General features: G+C 55.6%; 1 protein-coding gene across 1 annotated transcript; it reads left to right on the top strand.

The window, feature by feature from the left end:
* Positions 1–761: 761 nt before the first annotated feature.
* On the top strand, positions 762–17771 carry GPR179 (G protein-coupled receptor 179). The gene is made up of 11 exons (XM_015098746.4): positions 762–1793; positions 3068–3176; positions 4802–4889; positions 5310–5545; positions 6331–6399; positions 6764–6873; positions 7170–7408; positions 7578–7716; positions 8330–8435; positions 9157–9303; positions 10697–17771. Exons 1-11 carry the CDS (start codon positions 820–822, stop codon positions 15728–15730), a joined length of 7251 nt encoding a protein of 2416 aa, XP_014954232.3. The 5' UTR covers positions 762–819; the 3' UTR covers positions 15731–17771.
* Positions 17772–17773: the final 2 nt, after the last annotated feature.

The raw sequence follows: 17773 nt of genomic DNA, 5'->3' as shown, positions 1-17773 counted from the left end.
TGACTAATACGCTGATGGTATAATTTAAGGCTGAGTCTGAGCGCCTGAGAACCATGAAAGCCAGTGGTATAGTTCTCATCCAAAGAGCAGCAGGCTCAGTACTCAGGAAAAGTTGACTGCAGGTCTGAAGACAAGGGAAAAACCAATGTCCCAGGTGGGACATTGTAGGGGAGTCAGAGCTCTGGGTTTGAGTCTCAACTCAAATGGAGCAGCTAAGTGAATCTCTGAGCCTTACTGTTTGTGAAATTTTGATAAGAACATTCAGCACAGGTGGGTGTGAGGAAGATTCATTGAGAGAACACACATGGGAAAGACTGTACATTGCCACAGTCTGTACACACACCAATTATGGTTCTGTTGAGCTCTTTGGCCCACCCCTCCCTATCCCTAGTCTCAAATTCCAGTTTAGCAGCACGGTGTCAGGGTGAGGGGGGGCACAGGCAGCTAGAGCAGATTGCGGGGAGCTGCAGCTTGGCCCTTTATCATGGCCGTCGAAATTGCTGCCAGGAGGCTAAGTGGAGCAGAGGAGTGAAGAGAGGGGCACAGGCTCATCTGCGGTTGCTATGGCGCCCCATCCTGGATTTGCCCATCTCTCCTAATGGAGCAAAGGGCAGAGGGAGGGGGAAGGAGGGAGGAAGAGACAGAACTGCTGGTCCCTTGTCTCCCCTCCCTTCTGTGTCTCTCTGGAGCAGATGTACGGCGGGGAGTAGGGGGAGGGAGTCTGGATATTGGATAAGAGCGGGAGGGAAGAGTGGTGTGCCAGGATTAAGAGGGTTTGCAGTGAGGGGCCACACTGAGAGGGGAGGGAGCAGAGCCCTCATGCTGACGTCCAGAAGCCAGATGATGATGTTAGGAAAAAAAAAAAACACCCGAGCAAGACAGCGTAAGCATGAGAGAGAGAGAGGAAGAGAGGAAACGAGGATACGAGGTGTGGAAACACTGCAGCCAGCAAATTCCGCAGGCAGCCTGGACCCCAGGGCCCTGCAGGCTGCCCTGAGGATGGACACTAGGACAATGGCCATGCCTTCTCCGGCGGCAGGGCTGCTAGGCTGCTGTTTCCTCTTTGGCTGGGCTCTGGGGGTTCCAAGGACCCTCCGCTCTCTGCCTGCACTGTCCTCCAAAGTTAAGCCAGGGTCTGTACCCTTTTGGGTGCCCCCAGAGGGGGCTGAGGCAGCGCTGGCTTTTCTCTACTCTGGAGATCCTCAACGGCTGTCTGGGGCTAACTGCAGTGAGCGCTATGAAGCTCCTGGGGCAGGAGCCAGACCAGGGCTCCCCCAAGTCCTATGGAGGGCAGCAGGCACTGTGACCCAGGCCGCCAATTTCCTCAACATGCTGCTACAAGCCAACGACATCCGGGAGTCCAGTGTGGAGGAGGATGTGGAATGGTACCAGGCGCTGGTCCGCAGTGTAGCCGAGGGGGACCCAAGGGCATACCGGGCTCTGCTGACTTTTAACCCTCCACCGGGGGCCAGCCACCTGCAGCTGGCCCTGCAGGCCACCCGGATTGGGGAGGAGACCATCCTTCAGGACTTGTCGGGGAGCAGGGTGCAGGAGGAGAGCTCAACTGGAACCCTGCACCCCACTGACCTGCAAAAGCGGGTGCTGACCAATGACCTAAGGAGCCTTGGCAGCCCCAAGTGGCCACAGGGGGATGGATATGTCGGGGACGTGCAGCACGTGAGACTGTCTCCTCCTTTCCTGGAATGCCAGGAGGGTCGACTGCGTCCCGGCTGGCTTATCACACTCTCAGCCACCTTCTATGGACTCAAGCCAGACCTCAGCCCGGAGGTCAGGTAAGCGGGTTTGTGCAGGATTTGATGCTATTGTGGGTCTGTGGAGGTGGTGGGGGAGTGGGGCTCCTAGCTGTGCGTAGGCTACTTGGTATGCACATGTGTGTCTGGGGGACACAGATGTGTGTATTTGCCTTCAGCTGTGTATATTTGCAGTTGACTCTAGGAATCTATGTGTTAACATATACAGGTGTGTGGACGATCGATCTATTTACATATAGGTATACACACGTGTGTGTGTGTGTACTGATGGGGGCACAGCTGGGCATAGGTCCTGGTTCCCAGATCTGAGTAATGGGTACAATGAAGAAGATAGCTGTGACAATCTGTGTACCGGCTTCTCGGAGGAGTCAGATGGGTGTCCCAGGAGTGAAACCCGCTACTCCCTAGCAATCTAGAACTGGAAAAGGAGGCTTCTGCAAGTGAAGGAAAACACCTTGGGGGAGGCTTGGAACCATGGCCCTTTCTGCCCAGAAGTTGGCCGGGTCCCAGCATCACTCCCATGGCTGTCTTCTTACATCAAGTCCTGACCCAGGAGCCTGTGATGCTCCTCAAACAACTGACCTCCTCCCTCAATCGGAGTAAAGAGCTGAGTGGGAGCCATGATGGGAAGGAGGGAGCAGGTGGATACTATACCGCTAGACATTCAACAATCGACATTGTTTTCCCAGCTCTGTGTCCCCATTCATTGTCCCCAGCAGAGTTCCTCTCCTGGCCACAGGCAGCCTGGCTTTTTGCCAGCTCTTTCCCCACTGGGCTCAGAGCTGGGGTTGAAAGCCCTGGGGCCAGGCAGCTCTTGAATCTGGGCCCCTCAGTTCCATATCTCCTTCACTGTGATCAATTCAGACCTGGTTTGGGCAGAGTGGGGCGTTGTTAATAGCTGAGCTTTGTGTGCCTGTTTGAGTGTGAGTGTGTATACATACAGTGGGGAAGTGTGAAAATCCCTTTCAGACAGATCATCAGAACCGCAGCTCTCATATGTCTTGCCTACTCCCTTTACCCATTGATAGAAATCAGGAAATGCTAGGATGTTGAAAAGCTGAGGGATGGGGGGGTGGGGCAGGGGGAGAATCTAGTGGGAGGAGGATTGTTGCTGCAGAGACAGTGAGGGTTAATAGCACTGGAGAAGTGGCATGCGTGTGCCCTGTCTCCTGGCACACTACAGCCACTGTGCTAAAGTGCACAAAGCTTGCATTGCACCATGATCTGAGATCCAAGGATACATGTCCACCTTGGCACCCTTCACTATACCCCTAACTGCCAATTCACTGCCCTAGGGGGCAGGTGCAGATGGACGTAGACCTTCAGAGCGTGGACATCAATCAGTGTGCCAGTGGCCCAGGCTGGTACTCTAACACACACCTGTGTGATCTCAACAGCACCCAGGTAAGGATACAGAGGGTGGAGTACGGGTTTCCTACCTCCCTTCCCCTTTCCAATCATGCCATCAGGAGCAGCTGACAAAGGCACACCAGCCTCTCAGGGCTTCAGGGAAGTCCCTATTGATGAGACAGATAGAAGTGAGATACCAGGCTATTTAAAAGTGAGGACACTTACAGCCTAGCCCCATCCCCCATCTGAGACAGCCAGCTTCATTCCTTGGAATCTCAGTGTGCCTCCCTGTCTGCTCTCCCTTCTGGTACTGGGTGCTTCAGGATCCCTTCCCAGGACCACTTCCTGAGCATCTATTAATCATCCCCTTTCCTTCTCCTGAACCACATTCTCCACATCAACAGAGCTCTGGGCTCCTTCTAACCCACAAAGGATGCTCTGTTGGGTGTTTGTTGAAATAAGTGGAATTGGGATGTAGGAGGAGTGTAGGAAAAAGTTGACATGTAAGAGGAGGCTAACCAAAGAAGGAGCTTGAAGAGCTCTGGGACTGGTAAAGGTGATGGAACCTGGGCCAGGTGCTGGCAAAATCAAAGCCGTGGGTGCAGGAGAATCTGGATAATGGAAAGCAATGGTTGGTAATCCTGCAAACCCACTACTGGGAAACTGGGAGGCCAGTGAACTAATCCACTCCACAGTAACACTGACTGCATGCTTGTTCCTGAGCTGAACCAAAGCCAAGGCGAGCCCTACAGCCTGCTGGGAAGTGGAACGGATTTGGGCATCTGCTGCTCTTCAGGGCACATGTGTCTGAAGCTATACATCCAGGGATGCATAAAGGCTCCCATTGTCCAGTGCACTTTTAAACCCAGCCACATTCATGTCTCTGGGTATGCATTTGGCTGACGGTGCAGACTGTGGAACAGAGCGCTTACTAGCAATCTGAGCAGAGGGGAAAGTTGGGCCACGATTTCAGAAGCACCTTTTAGGTGAAGTTGGGGCCTGAATATGGACTCTTCCTTTCTTTGCCCCACTGCTATCTGTTCCTGGCCACTCCCTACAGTAGATCTGACCTCATCCATGTGCTTATCTTCCCTGCCTGGCTCCGAGGTCTGCTCTGTCTCCTGCTGGGCAAACATCAGTGGGTGGAGTTGGAATAAAGAGCTGGCCTTGGCATCCCACCAGCCTGGCATTAGCCTGGCATTAGGGCTGGGGAGAGCAGTCCTACACCAAAGGCAGATGGCCCTAATAGAGGAAGCTGCTCCCCCGTGGGTGCCTTTTCAACCCACCTGTGTGCCAAAGAGGGAGGCTGATGTTGACCCTTTGAAGCAGGATGTAGGCACACAGGTGTGGCTGATCTCAGAGTTCTCTCTGCTTCCACCACCCCAGCACCTTGCTCTAGCAACAGCTGGGGATTGGGAAATGGGACCTATGAGGCTCCTGTCACAGTTAGTGTGGATAAAAGGCTAATCCATCTCCAAACTCTGTGTTTGGAGGTCTCTTTGATAAGAGAGACAATGGTGGGGTCAGGGTAGGGTCTGCAGGGAGGGAAGGCTTCCCCTGGACTGGGGCTCCCCAGCGTAGACCCAGAGGCTGTGGATAGGAGGGTAGATGGCCCTCCAACTCTTCCCGGCGGGAAAGCCCCGTATAAATAAATACCTATGGTGTTTGTTGGCCCACAGTGCGTCCCCCTGGAGAGTCAGGGCTTTGTCCTTGGCCACTACCTCTGCCACTGCCGACCTGGCTTCTACGGGGCAAGCAACTCCTTGGGTATGTAACAATGGTAAGGGACAGGCAGGTGTTTTACAGGCTGGGCTGATTGGAGGTGGGTATCTGCGGAAGAAAGGCAGCTTGGGGTGAGACACTGGGAGAAAAACTTGTGGGGCCAGGGCAGACTGTCAAGAGAAGCAGGAGACACAGGCAGGGTCTAATTTGGGGGTGTCTATGCCTTCTGAGAATGAGCCTAAAACATGGCAATTTGGTGCAAGCTGACCTCATGGTGAGTCTTGGCCTGGTATCACCTCTTCTCCTGCCTTCCCTTGCAAGTACTCATTTCCTCATTCCTTCCCCCAGGGGCCACAGACCCTAAGAGGGCAGGATAAGAACTGTGCCAACCATGAGGAGAGAAGGCTGGGGTCTCAGGATGTCCCAGCCACGCCCCTCTCCCTGTACCCATCTTGTTCATTATAGGCTCAGAGGAGGGTGCTGCCCAGCCTCCTGGGCAATTTGGGTCCCCTCAAGGCAGCCCCGGGAGGCTGCTGAGCTGCCAACCATGTGCCGAGGGCTGTGCCAGCTGCCTGGATGCCACGCCGTGCCTGGCAGAGGAAGCTCCCACACTGAGGGCAGCGGTGCTGGCCTGCCAGACGTGCTGTATGCTGGTCGTCTTCCTGAGCATGCTGGTCTCCTATCGCTGCCGCCAGAGCAAGGCAAGCAAGGCCCCACACCTCTCTTCTCTGTACATGTCCTACCCATTGTGAATCTCTAGCATCAGGGGGAGACCAAAGACTACCTAAGGCTAGAGCTTGAAAAATACAAGTTTGATCCTTAATCTAACTCACTCTGTGACATTAGGCAAGTGACCTCACCACCGCAGACCTGTTTCCTCACCTGTGCAATGAAGTCACTGGACTTGATTCAAAACACTGTGTAGGCACTAGGGGAAGTGATCTGGTCCCTTGTGGAGCTCCCAGATGAGTGGAAGAAGCAATGACAACACAGTAAGACAGGGGCCAGGATGGAGGCGTCAGTTGCTGTGGCAGGTCAGAGAGGGGACCCAGTCATCCCGCCTGAGATGGTGTGGGATGACTTTCTGGAGAACATGACACTTGAGCCAAGCTTGAAGGTCAATTGACAGAGAAGGGAGTTTCTAGGCAAGGAAGCTGTCTGACCCAAAGCTTGGGGGAAAGCCTGAGATCCCTTCTAGCTCCAGCAGCCTCCAATTCCAGCCCAGGTCTGCAGCAAGGCCCAGGGTGAGATTGGGAGGGGCATGGGGCTGCAGGGGCTATGTGAAACCTTGGCCTCAGCCAAGCTTAGTACCAGTGGAGCTAAGAGCCTGTGGATGAAGAAAGCAGAGCTGAAGTTATAGGGGGAAGCCTTAGCTCAGGGCCATGGAGTGACCCCTCGAACAGACCTGAGACCCTCCTGCACCACCCTCCAGGCTCTATCCTCTCGCTGTCCTGGTTACATGCGTCTTTCTTTCCTGGGTTCACAGAGGATCCGGGCATCTGGAGTGGTACTGCTGGAAGCTATCCTTTTTGGATCCCTGCTGCTCTACTTCCCTGTGAGTTTGTGGCTGGAGCCTGACCCCACCTCCTGGGATCCCCCCCAGTCCCAACCTGGCACCCTTCACACCCTAGAATCTGTCCTCTGTATCCTGTGGGGGGATTCGGAGACCTCAAAATCCCCCTGCTCATACCTACAGGTGACAGGCTGGCCTAGTGAGGCTTAAAAGAGCTCTATGACCTGTTGCGTAACTTAGGAGAAGTTATCTAACCTCTCTGATAACAAAGCTGCTCTTCTGCAGAATGGAGGTGATGATGTCTCTGTGAGGAAGCTGTTAGAAGGATCAGCAAGCTGCTTAGCATAGGCCTGGCACCCAGTGCAAATGCAATGGAGAGTGATTGTTTTTACCCCCTCCCCACCAGGTCTTCATACTGTACTTCAAGCCCAGTGTCTTTCGCTGCATCGCCCTCCGCTGGGTCCGGCTGCTGGGCTTTGCCATTGTCTACGGCACCATTATACTCAAGCTTTATAGGTAGGGTCTGGGTAGGGCCTTGTTCTCACGCGGCTCCCTCCAGGCCCCCCCCAACTCATTTATGGGATGGAGTTCTTCACTGCCAGACCCCCTACCCACTCTACTCCCCTGGGCCCCCAAGGCCTGCTCCTGTCCCTGTAGCCCTCCCCACCATCTAACTTGTTTTGGGGGGGCAGTAGGAGGAGGCAGTGACCCATGGAAGGGATGGGAGAACAGGGATGTGTGGAGGGGAGGGAAGCAATGGCCAGAGGTGTCCCCCCTCCCTGCATCTACCAGCCACGCCCTGACCCTTGTAGAGTGCTCCAGCTCTTTCTGTCTCGAACGGCCCAGCGGGGCCCCCACCTGAGCAGCGGGCGGCTGCTGCGGCGTCTGGGGCTGCTCCTGCTGCTGGTGCTGGGCTTCCTGGCTGTATGGACGGCAGGGGTCCTGGAGCCAGGCATTCAGCACACGTCACTGGTAACACGAGGCCACACACACACGGGACTCCACTTCTACCTCTGCCACCACGACCGCTGGGACTACATCATGGTGGTGGGTGAGTTACTCCCATAGAGTCCAGCCTCACTCTGGTCCCCCGCCCTGTACCTCCAAGGGTTCTTCCGCCTGGACCTGGACCAGGCTCCCCCCAGAACCCCCTACAGAGGAAGGGGTGGTGTGACTGCTGAGGTGGTACCTGGCTCTGTCCCTCCCTCCCTTCCCTACAGCTGAGATGCTGCTCCTGTGCTGGGGCAGCTTCCTCTGCTACGCCACCCGGGCTGTCCCCTCAGCCTTCCATGAGCCACGATACATGGGCATCGCCCTGCACAACGAGCTGCTGCTTTCTGCTGCCTTCCACGCAGCCAGGTAAGGACAGGCCCTCCTACCCACCACACCTTCCACCCTAACACCATTCCTCACCTCTCCCAGGTGAGGGTACCCCCATCCCACAACCCTGCTGGCAACGCCTGCTACACCGCAGCAAGGTGAGGAGGGTCCTCACATAGAGTTCTCTCCCTGCCCTACAGACATGCTTCCTGTACCCTATGTCTAACCCAACATCCTAAGTGCTCTCGCATTCCATCCCCCACTGCTCTCCTCCCTACACGGGCTCCATTCTCCCTGCCTTCTTCCCCTCACACCTCAGCCGTCTCAGCAGCAGACCTGCTATGCGTGTCCACAAGGACCTGGCCCTGTGGTGAAGGCAGAACCAACCCACGGGGCGGTTCATAACAGTGCTATAAGCAGCCAGAGAGGGCAAGCTGGAGTAGTCTGGGAAGGCTTCTTGGAAGTGGGGATTAACGTGAGCCCTGAGGTGGGAGGGCAGGAAGAAGGAAGAGTGCCCTCCTCACTCCACTGAGCACCTGCAGGAGGTCAGGGCTGGGGTTGGGGGGAGAGCCACTGGGACAGGTGAGAGGGAAGAGGCCGCTCCCACCTGCAGCTAACCATCACCCCACCGCCACCACCACCTCGCCCCCAGGTTTGTGCTGGTTCCCTCCCTGCACCCGGACTGGACGCTCCTCCTCTTCTTCTTTCACACCCACAGCACAGTCACTGCCACACTGGCTCTGATCTTCATCCCTAAGGTGAGGTCTTCTCTGGCCTCGAAGTGAGGTGACCCTGGCCCTTTGGCCAGGGGCACTGTGGACCAGCTATGTCCACAGTGCCCTCTCCAGGTCAGGGTGAGAATGACACCTGGGCCCAGAGGGAATTGGAGCCCACTTAGGAGTTGGCTAAGGGCTTCCCTGGTGGCTCAGATGGTAAAGAATCCCCCTGCAATGCGGGAACCCAGGTTTGATCTCTGGGTGGGGAAGATCCCCTGGAGAAGGGAATGGCAATCCCCTCCAGTGTTCTTGCCTGGAGGATCCCATGGACAGAGGAGCCTAGCAGGCTACAGTCCTTGGGGTTGCAAAGAATTGGACAAGACTGAAGCGACTTAGCATGCATGTAGGAGGTGGGGAACAATGCTCTGTCTCCAATCCCTGGGCAAGGGAAATAAGAGCTAGAGCTGAAGGGGGTCCTCGTAACACAATTGGAAGGTTGGCAGACACTGAAAATCAACTCGGAAGCAGTTACAGAAGATAGGCGAGGGGGCTGAAGGATGTGGCTAGGAACTGTGGGCACAGGGTATTAGACACCCCTGGTCTCTAAGTTAGAGAAAATCAGGAAGGATGAGATGGGACAATACTCTTTGGACCTCCAGAATCCCAAATCAGAGAAGGGGTTGAGGATTTATGGAGCAAACACGTATGCCACAGGGTAGGGAGCCAACATGAGTCTTTTCCTGATCGTGCCCACCCTGGCCAGTTCCGGAAGCCGGGGGCTCCTCCCCGAGAGGAGATCTTGGATGAGGTGTACGAGGACGAGCTGGACCTGCAGCGCTCAGGCTCCCACCTCAACAGCAGCATCGCCTCAGCCTGGAGTGAGCGCAGCCTGGACCCTGGAGACATTCGGGTAGGCGCTGGCCTCCTGACTTCCTCTTGATGCTACTTAGGGCCTGGACAGCGAGCAGTGATGCCCTGCCACTTGGGCTGTGTGCCACTGCAGGTCCCCTGTCCTCCCCCTAGCTTTTCCTCTGAGACTAGCCTCCCTTTCTTCTCCACCATTGTCCCAAGCTGCTTCTCCTGCTTCTACACAAAGGAGACCACACACGTGAAGAGATGCCCCCAAATACCGAAACTCACATCCTGAGGCCCACTTGGCAAGGTAGAGGCAGAACCATGAGTGGAGCTCAAATCACCTGTGTCCTCCGCTCAGCAGGGCCACCTTAAGAGGCAGACTAAGAAGCCCCTCAGCCCCCAGCACACCCGGCAGCTAGTGCTCCTAGGGCCCTTAGGGTTGGGCAATTCAGCCAATGGCCACCAAGGATTTCCATACCAGGGTCCTCTTTCCCTGGACTCAGCAGTGTTAGAGAAAGGAAGTGCTTCCTGAGTCTTCCATCAGGAGAACATCCTTACCTTATTTTTCTGCTTAAGAACATCGTAATGGTGATAGCAACCCTGATGAGAGGCTCCCAGAGTAGGAAATCAAGAGACTGGCAGTAAAGCCCATTGTTTTGTAGAATCTACAGTGGGAACAGTCCCAGGAAGCCACTGGGTCCATCCCTCCACCTTCCCTGAAGCCCCCTCCACATCTGACTTGTTTACATCCCCCAATTCCTTCCTTCCTTGTCTCAACTGCCTCCGTGTCCTCCTCACCCTCTGAGTTCTGCCTGTGTCCTGCCTCCTGGGGATAGGTTGAACTGAGACCCCAATCTATCAGGTAGGCCTAAGTGGAGGCAGGTGGCTATTGCCACGTGGGTGCCATCCTTGACCCTCCAGCTTGGGGGTCAGCAGTGGGTGTGTTCTCCCTATGCTCACTGTGGGGAGAGTGCCAAAGTAGAAACAGCTTTCAAAGCCCCATCCTGTCACTTACCGTTTTCACACCCACTGCTCACACCACTTCTCTTAAGGCAGTCAACACTAGGCAGTCAGATTTCCTTCCTTTATTGAAGTAGAGGCTCAGAGAGGGCAAGAAAATAGCCTTGAGGCATACCATAGGTCAGCAGCCTCAAACCCAGGTTTCCTGGGCGCCAAGCTGGGACCGCCCACCAGACCACAGCGCTGGGTAGAAGGCAGGGCCCTGCGTCCTCAGGGTTGAGTGGGCCGGGCTCAGAACTAGGTTGGTGTTGGCCCTGCAGAAACGGAGAGGTGAATTTTCTAAGTGTTTTAAAAGCCAGGAAGGGACACGGCTTGGTGGGAAAGCGTTCCCCCAGAAAAAAGGGTCTTAGCACCAGCTGAGGGGCAGAGCAGCGCGGCCAGGGGATGGAGAGGATGGTCCTCACGCCGGCTCGCTCTCCGGCCCCCAGGACGAGCTGAAGAAGCTCTACGCCCAGCTCGAGGTTCACAAGACCAAGGAAATGGCCGCGAACAACCCCCACCTGCCCAAGAAGCGGGCCAGCTGGCGCCAGGGCCTGGGCCGCTCCTTCATGAGGTACCTGGCCGAGTTCCCCGAGGCGCTGGCCCGCCAGCACTCCCGGGACTCGGGCTCCGCGGGCCGCGGCAGCCTGCCCGGCTCCTCCCGCCGCCGGCTGCTCAGCGCCAGCCTCCGGGAGCCCGCCGCGCCGCCCGGCCTGCGGAAGTCCCGCAGCGCCTGCGAGCAGGACTGTGACGCTCACGGGGACCACAGCCCGCCTCTGGTCGACTCGCTGCTGCGGAGGAAGCTGGCCCGCAAGGGGCCGCGATCCGACAGCCGCGAGTCCCGCGAGTCGGCGGCCGGGCCCCCCGCGCTGGGCTTCAGGTCGGCCAGCGCCCACAACCTGACGGTGTGCGAGCGGCTGCCCCGCGCCCGGCCCGCCTCGCTGCACAAGTCGCTGAGCGTCGTGGCCGGCTCCAGGGAAAAGGCCCTGCTCGTGGCCAGCCAGGCCTACCTGGAGGAGACCTACCGGCAGGCAAAGGAGCGGGAGGAGAGAAGGAAGGCAGAGGCCGCCTTGGCCAGCCCGGCGCGGAGGCCCTCGGCCCGGAGGCTGGAGCGAATTCGAGCGGCCCCCGTGTCGGCCCCACCTTCCCCGGCCAAGAGCCGCAGCGTGGACAGCTCCCACATCTCCGGACGGCTGCAGGAGGAGGCCGCCAGCAGGGTGCCGCACGCGCCCATCCGGCACCAGATCTCCACACCCATCATGGGCACGTCCGGGCCGGGCCTGGGGGAGCCGGGGATGCTATCTCCCACCTCCACTTTGGCCCCAGCTCTGATGCCAGCTCCTGCCCCTGCCCTGGCACCCATCCCAGTATCCCCACAAAGCCCCAACCTACTTACCTACATCTGCCCCTGGGAGAATGCAGAACTGCCAGTGAAGAAACAAAATGTGGCTCAGGAAGGCCCCTCGGGGCCAGAGCAAGGCAACCCGTCTCATGTCCCAGCTCGGGCCCGTCTCTGGAGGGCCCTCTCTGTGGCGGTAGAGAAGAGGGGCCCTGGGGAGAATGGGATGGACACAGAGGATGGGCATCTCCAGGGGGAAACTGAGGAGGATGAGGACAGGCCCAAGGTCTTCTCTAAATCCCACAGCCTCAAGACCCCTGTCCAGCAGGGTTCCATGCGCAGCCTGGGCCTGGCTATCAAAGCTCTGACCCGTTCTCGGAGCACACACAGAGAGAAGGAAAGCGGGGAAGGGAGTCCTAAGAAGGAGGAGAAGGGCCGAGCTTCTGGAGAGGGTGTGGGGGCATGCCCCAGATCTCCCAGGCTAGGCCGGCCTAAGGGGGTGAGTAAGCAGGCAGCACTTGCCCCCTGTGATGACGAAGAGTCCCTCCAGAACCAACAGAACGCTCACACCAGCAGGATGCTCCAAGTCTGTCACCGGAACGGCAGCAGGGAACAAGAAGACAGAGGCAGGAGGACTTCCCAGTGTCTAGGGGAGGGGAAGGTTGAGGGAGCAGGTAAAACAGGCCCTGCCACACTGAGGCAAGTCAGGCAGGGCACAGCTGGGGACAAAAATGCTAAGCAAGTAAAAGAAGCTCCTGTGGGGTGGCGGGAACTACCCAAAGCTGGCCTCCAGCCCCTGGGCAGTGCTGACCACAGGGTGACAGAAGTATGCCCCTGGGAAGTCACCGAATCAGAACTGGGTCAGCCTGAAGGTAGCAACAAAGCTGAAATCTGCCCCTGGGAGGTGGGCGGAGCCCCTGAGAAGGAGGCCCTAAGGCAATATCTAGATGCCTCCCAAGGTGAGAAGGAGAAAGCCTCAGAAAAATCAGAGCCCAAAGATGTGGTGGTTGTGGCTCGGAAAAAGCCAGAGAGGTTGGTCAGGGGTCAGGAGGCAGTTTGTCCTTGGGAGAGTGCCGATCCTGGGGGTCTGTCTCCTGGGTCAGCCCCTCAGGACTCGGACAGAGCCAGGGGCAGGTCTGAGGCAGTGGGCAGTGTGGAGCCTAGAGAGGTGGAGATGCATCGGTGGGAAGCCGCTGGCCCAGGAGCTTGTACATCTGACATCACCACGGCAGAGATGTGTCCCTGGGAGGCAAGTGAAGGAGGAGAGACAGGGAAACCATCCCAGGAGGGAGGAAAGGAACTCCCCCAGGAAAAGCAGAAAAACCCCAAGAAAACAATCATCTGGAAGGAACAGAAACTGGGTGAAGGCTTGGAGTCTCTTTGTCAGTGGGAAAGGACAGATTTCCGGGGCCCCTCTGTGGTTTCTACTCAGGCTCCAGGAACCCCCGGTTGCTCGGGGAGTTTGGGCAGTAGCATCACTGAAATCTGTCCATGGGAGGCGGGAGATACTCCTGCCATCGGCAAGGCAGAGATCTGTCCCTGGGAGCTGGGTGATGAGGTAGTGGGGAAGGAAATGCTGAGTCAGGGGCCAGGTGGTGAACCTCCCCAGGAAAAGTGGGAAACCTCCAGAACAGGGAGCTTTGGAGAGACGGGGGGATGGACTGGGAAAGCAGTGCAGAAACTTAGCCAACAACAGGAGTCAGTGTGTCCATGGGAAAGCACAGCTGCTGGGCACTCTGGCCCACATCTAGACAATTCCTCATCCAAAGCTGATGGCCAACTCCTCAGCAATAAAGGAAGTAGAGCAGCGCAGGTCTGCCCACCAGATCTCAGGTCAGAGGGAAAGGGAGCAACACCTGCCAAGGCAGAAGTCTGTCCCTGGGAGGTGAATGAGAGAACGACAGAGGACTGGACATCAGGGCAGGCAACAAAAGGAAGAGAATCTCAAAAGGACAAGGAGAAGATGCTTGAAACATCAGGCATCACAGCTAGCCCAACTTGGGCAAAGCCTGAGGGACAGATGCCAACGCAGGAAGCAGTCTGTCCCTGGGAGAGTGTGGACCCTGGCAGCTTCACCCCACAGCCTGGTTTTCAAGACACAGGTAGACCCAACGCCAGTTTCCAGGTGTCTGGCAGTGTGGAAAGCAAGACTGCTGAGATTTGTCCCTGGGACGTGGAGGAAACCCTGCCTGCTGAGAAGGCAGAGGTCTGTCCCTGGGAGGTGAGTGCTGGAGCTGGGGAGAGAAGGCCTTTGGGAATGGAGGCCATTAGGCAATTTTCAAGCAAAACGAGGAAGCCTTCTGCAGATTCTGGACCTAGCGAGAGAGCTGTTGCTACTCCAGAGAGGCAGGTCCAGGAGCGGGAACGGGCTTGCCCCTGGGAGAGCATGGATCCAGGGGGCTCCTCTTGGCATTCAGACACTCTGGGCACTGACAAGCCAAAACCTGGGCTCCAGGAGCTGGACCATGCAGGGTGCAGACCAGTGGAGGTGTGTCCCTGGGAAGCGGAAGGAGCACCTACTAGTGAAAAAGTCAAGGTCTGTCCCTGGGAGGTGGATGAAGGAGCCCCTGGGAAGGAATTAGAACAAGAGATGAGAACTGATTCAGTGGGGCAGAGGGAGAAAATGCTAGAAAAGGGGAGACTCCCCTCCCTGGGAGAAGACAGATCGAAATGGGAAACACAACTGAGTCCAGAGCAGGAAGCTGTGTGTCCCTGGGAGAAGGACTTGAGGGCACCCTCTGCTCAGGCCCCTGAGGTCTCAGACGTGTCCAGCAGAGGGGTAGAGGAGCCCTCCCTGGAAATGAGTGATGAGGCAGCAGAGAAAGGGGGCCTGACACAAGACCCAAAAATGGACTCCTCCCCAGAACACGTAGCCCCAGAAAAAGCAGAAGTCACTGCTGAAGATCAGGAAAAAGCGAGCAGTGAACTGCAACCCGTCCATCTACAGGAGAGCACGGCCCCCAGGGACTCCTCCTCCCACCCACATAGTCAGTGCCCTGTCCAACCTAAAGCTGGCTCTCAGACACTGCCCAGCGCTGGGGACAGGCTCGCTGAGGTCTGCCCGTGGGACACTTCCGCCACGGACGCTCCCAAGCCTGACAGCGGCGCCAAAGCTGAGACCTGTCCCTGGGAATTGACCGAAAGAACCCCTGAGGAAGGGGTGTCAAGACAGGATGGAGATGAGGAAACTCAAGAGGAGAAGGGGAGAGCCCCAGAAAAACCAGAGTACAAAGCTGTGGCCCTTCAGGAAAAGCCTGAGAGGGCAGATGGAAAGCAGGAACCAGCCCCACAAGCTTCTGACAGTAGCAAAGAAAGTCCCAAGGCAGCAGGCAGTGTGGGGGCTAGGGTAGCGGAAGTGTGTCCACGGGAAGCGCAAGAAGCTCCCCCTGATAAGAAAACAGAAATCTGCCCTTGGGAGGTGAGCCAAGAAACAGCAGAGAAAGGGGGATGTGAACAAGAGGTGGACAGAGAATCTCAAGGGCAAGGAGAAATGTTCCTGCAAAAGGCAGAATCTGGAGGGACTGAAGAACACTCTTCAGAAGAAGTAAAAGTCAGCGGAGAGATGGAGTCAATCTGCCCTTGGGAAGGCACAAGGTCAGAAGGGCTCTCTCCGCAGCCAGATGCTCCAGCCATGGACCAACCCAAGGTCAGTCCCCATGGAGAAAGCAGTATGGGGAGCCAGGTGGCGGAGCTGTGTCAATGGGAAGTCACAGATCCCGAAGGAAATAAAATAACAGGTACCATGGCAGACATCGACACATGTCTCTGGGAGGGAACTGGAGCCCCATCTGAGGAATCTGGTCTCCTGGCTTTAACAGCAACTCAGAAGCAAATGCTCTGCCCCACAGCCCCTGAGAACCCACCATGCCTTTTAGTCCAGAGACCTTCGGGTAGCTTCCTTCCAGACAGCAAAAGCCCCCGCCCCAAAGTGAACAAGCCAACCAGTACCTTTACTCTGGAGGGTGTCAGAGAACTCCAAGTCCCTTCAGAACCTGGGCCGAGGACCAGCTTAGCCCCAGACCCAACCCTCCAAGAAGCTGAGACTCAGAAGTCTTCCTCCTTAACTGAAGACCAAGAAGTAGCTTCTGAAGCTCAACTTGAAGAACTCACCCCTCCAACTGTCTATCCTTGGGACTGGGAGTAACAACTGCATCCGTGAGGTCATACACTGGGTGGCTAGCTTTCAGAACAGTCAAGGTTCTTTCCAGGTTCTAGGTGTTTCCAAAAAACTGAATCAAACAAACTTGGCCACTTTTCCTCTCCAAGAAGGCCAGAAGTCGACTTATTCCAAAGACAAACTGTACAAGAAGGGTGCAACTCAGACTCCAAAAGGAAGTACCATCCTCTCTTTACTTCCAATTCTTCTTCCTGCTCCAGAGGACAAGAGCCAGACCTTCTGCTTCTAATTAATCCTCCCATCCAGCCAGAGTACTCAACACAAGCCACCTATGACATCACTTGTAAAGCTGTTAATGACAAAAGGGAGTCAGCTGTACTCGGGCAACACTTCCACAAAGGTAGACCCATTCTTCTCTGAAGTCTCCCAAGAATATTTTTTGAGAAGAAACTAAACCACTCAAGGCATTGGCAATATAGGGGCTGAAGATTATAAAAGGTCACCACAGGAAGTTTAGAAGCTACTTAATTCAAGTTCAAAGGCAAATCAGGAGGAAAACTGAAATGGCTCAAAAGAGGTCCCTGTAATGCCTTAAAGATCTTGTCATTTTGACTTTGGATCTCCAGTTTCTGCTTATTGATCCTCTTACCTGCCCTGCTTGACTGCTGAAGTAGAGTCAATCAAGCGCATTTACGTCCATATCAACACCTGGCATCCAAAGCAACGTAAGAGACAGGGAGCGTAAAGGGAAAGCCAACGGCTCCAGGTCCTGCCCACGCAGGCCGAGGGAGAGTTCTCCTTTCCAGACACTGTCTCACAGTTGAAAAAGCATACCTTTTGCTAGCCTTCTTAGATGGGCTTCCCTTCTTCCTGCCCCAACTTTTGACAGTCTGCAGAGTTTACCCCTCTGCCTCATTCTCCTAGCCTTTCAGTACTGTCATCAAAGAGACTCCTCTCTGTTGTCAAATGCAACGGGAGCCTGGGAAATTTCTGCTTCTGAGACAAGAACCACTCCAGCTCACCTGCTCAGTAACAAGAGGCCCACATCAGTCTCTTTCCCAAGAAGCCTGAGCAAGAAAGGAGGTCCTGTTTACAGCCAGCACCGTAATTGCCCTCAGAAACAGTAGTGGTGGGGGCAGGTTAGAGCCCAACGGCCACGGAAAGGGCATCCTTAAGTACAAAGCCTCCTTTCTTAGGGAGCTCTTTCTTGTTCTATTCTTTCAAGCCAATTCAGGCTACTCTTACTCAAGCGGTCCTAGATAACAAGGGTGCTGGAAATAGGTGATACTACCAAAGGGAAATAAAGGAGAAAAACACTGGTCACAGACGTCCCAGATCTGGCAGAGGTGAGGGGTGGAAATAGGCAGACTAAACACGGCAGAGCTGGGCAGGGACCCACCTTCTAACTGGACAGATACTGATGCCATTCACAAGGAGGAAAAAAGACAAAAGGCGGCAACCAAATACCCAATGGGGAAAAAAGTCTGCATGTAAATAAAATATTCTAGGCAGCTACAGGACTTCACAGAAAGTAGCAAAAGTGCTCCATTTCCAGAAAGGAGGAGAAAGCATGGAATAACTCACTTGCAGAGACCAGACATCCTTGTTCCCTATCTAAGCTCTCCCTCTTACCTAGGAGCCCTTCCCCAGGCTTCCAGAGCAGTAATTAAAGTGTGTTCTTGCTCTGGGCTGAATTCTCAGCCTCACAGCTTGTGTGTGTGTGTACTCAGTTGTATCCGACTCTTCATGACCCCATGAACTGTAGTACACCAGGTCCTCTGTCCATGGTATTTTCCAGGCAAGAATACTGGAGTGGGTTTCCATTTCCTACTCGAGAATCTTCCCAACCCAGGGATCAAACCCGCATCTCTTGTGTCTGCTGCATTGGCAAGAATTCTTTTCCCTTGAGCCATTTGGGAAGCCCTCATAGCTTCAGAACCAATGCAAATTCTGCACCTCAGAACAATCCCACTGAGAATGGACTAGCTGGGAACAGAAAAGTCGTCCCTGTAATCACGGCTGTGAAATAAGCCATGGGGAAAAAATAAAGAATGCTTTCTTGACTGACCA

The sequence above is a fragment of the Ovis aries genome, chromosome 11, assembly GCF_016772045.2.
Source record: "Ovis aries strain OAR_USU_Benz2616 breed Rambouillet chromosome 11, ARS-UI_Ramb_v3.0, whole genome shotgun sequence".
Classification (NCBI taxonomy): Eukaryota; Metazoa; Chordata; class Mammalia; order Artiodactyla; family Bovidae; genus Ovis; species Ovis aries.
The sequence above is the reverse complement of the archived record's forward strand: the minus strand, read 5'-3'. Positions and strand labels throughout refer to the sequence as shown.

Excerpts from the sequence above, each read along its gene's own strand:
- GPR179 (XM_015098746.4), top strand. The coding sequence starts at position 820 with ATGCTGACGTCCAGAAGCCAGATGATGATGTTAGGAAAAAAAAAAAAC. Across the intron at positions 3,177-4,801 it reads GTGATCTCAACAGCACCCAG|TGCGTCCCCCTGGAGAGTCA; the intron begins GTAAGGATACAG and ends GTTGGCCCACAG. Across the intron at positions 9,304-10,696 it reads TGGACCCTGGAGACATTCGG|GACGAGCTGAAGAAGCTCTA; the intron begins GTAGGCGCTGGC and ends TCCGGCCCCCAG.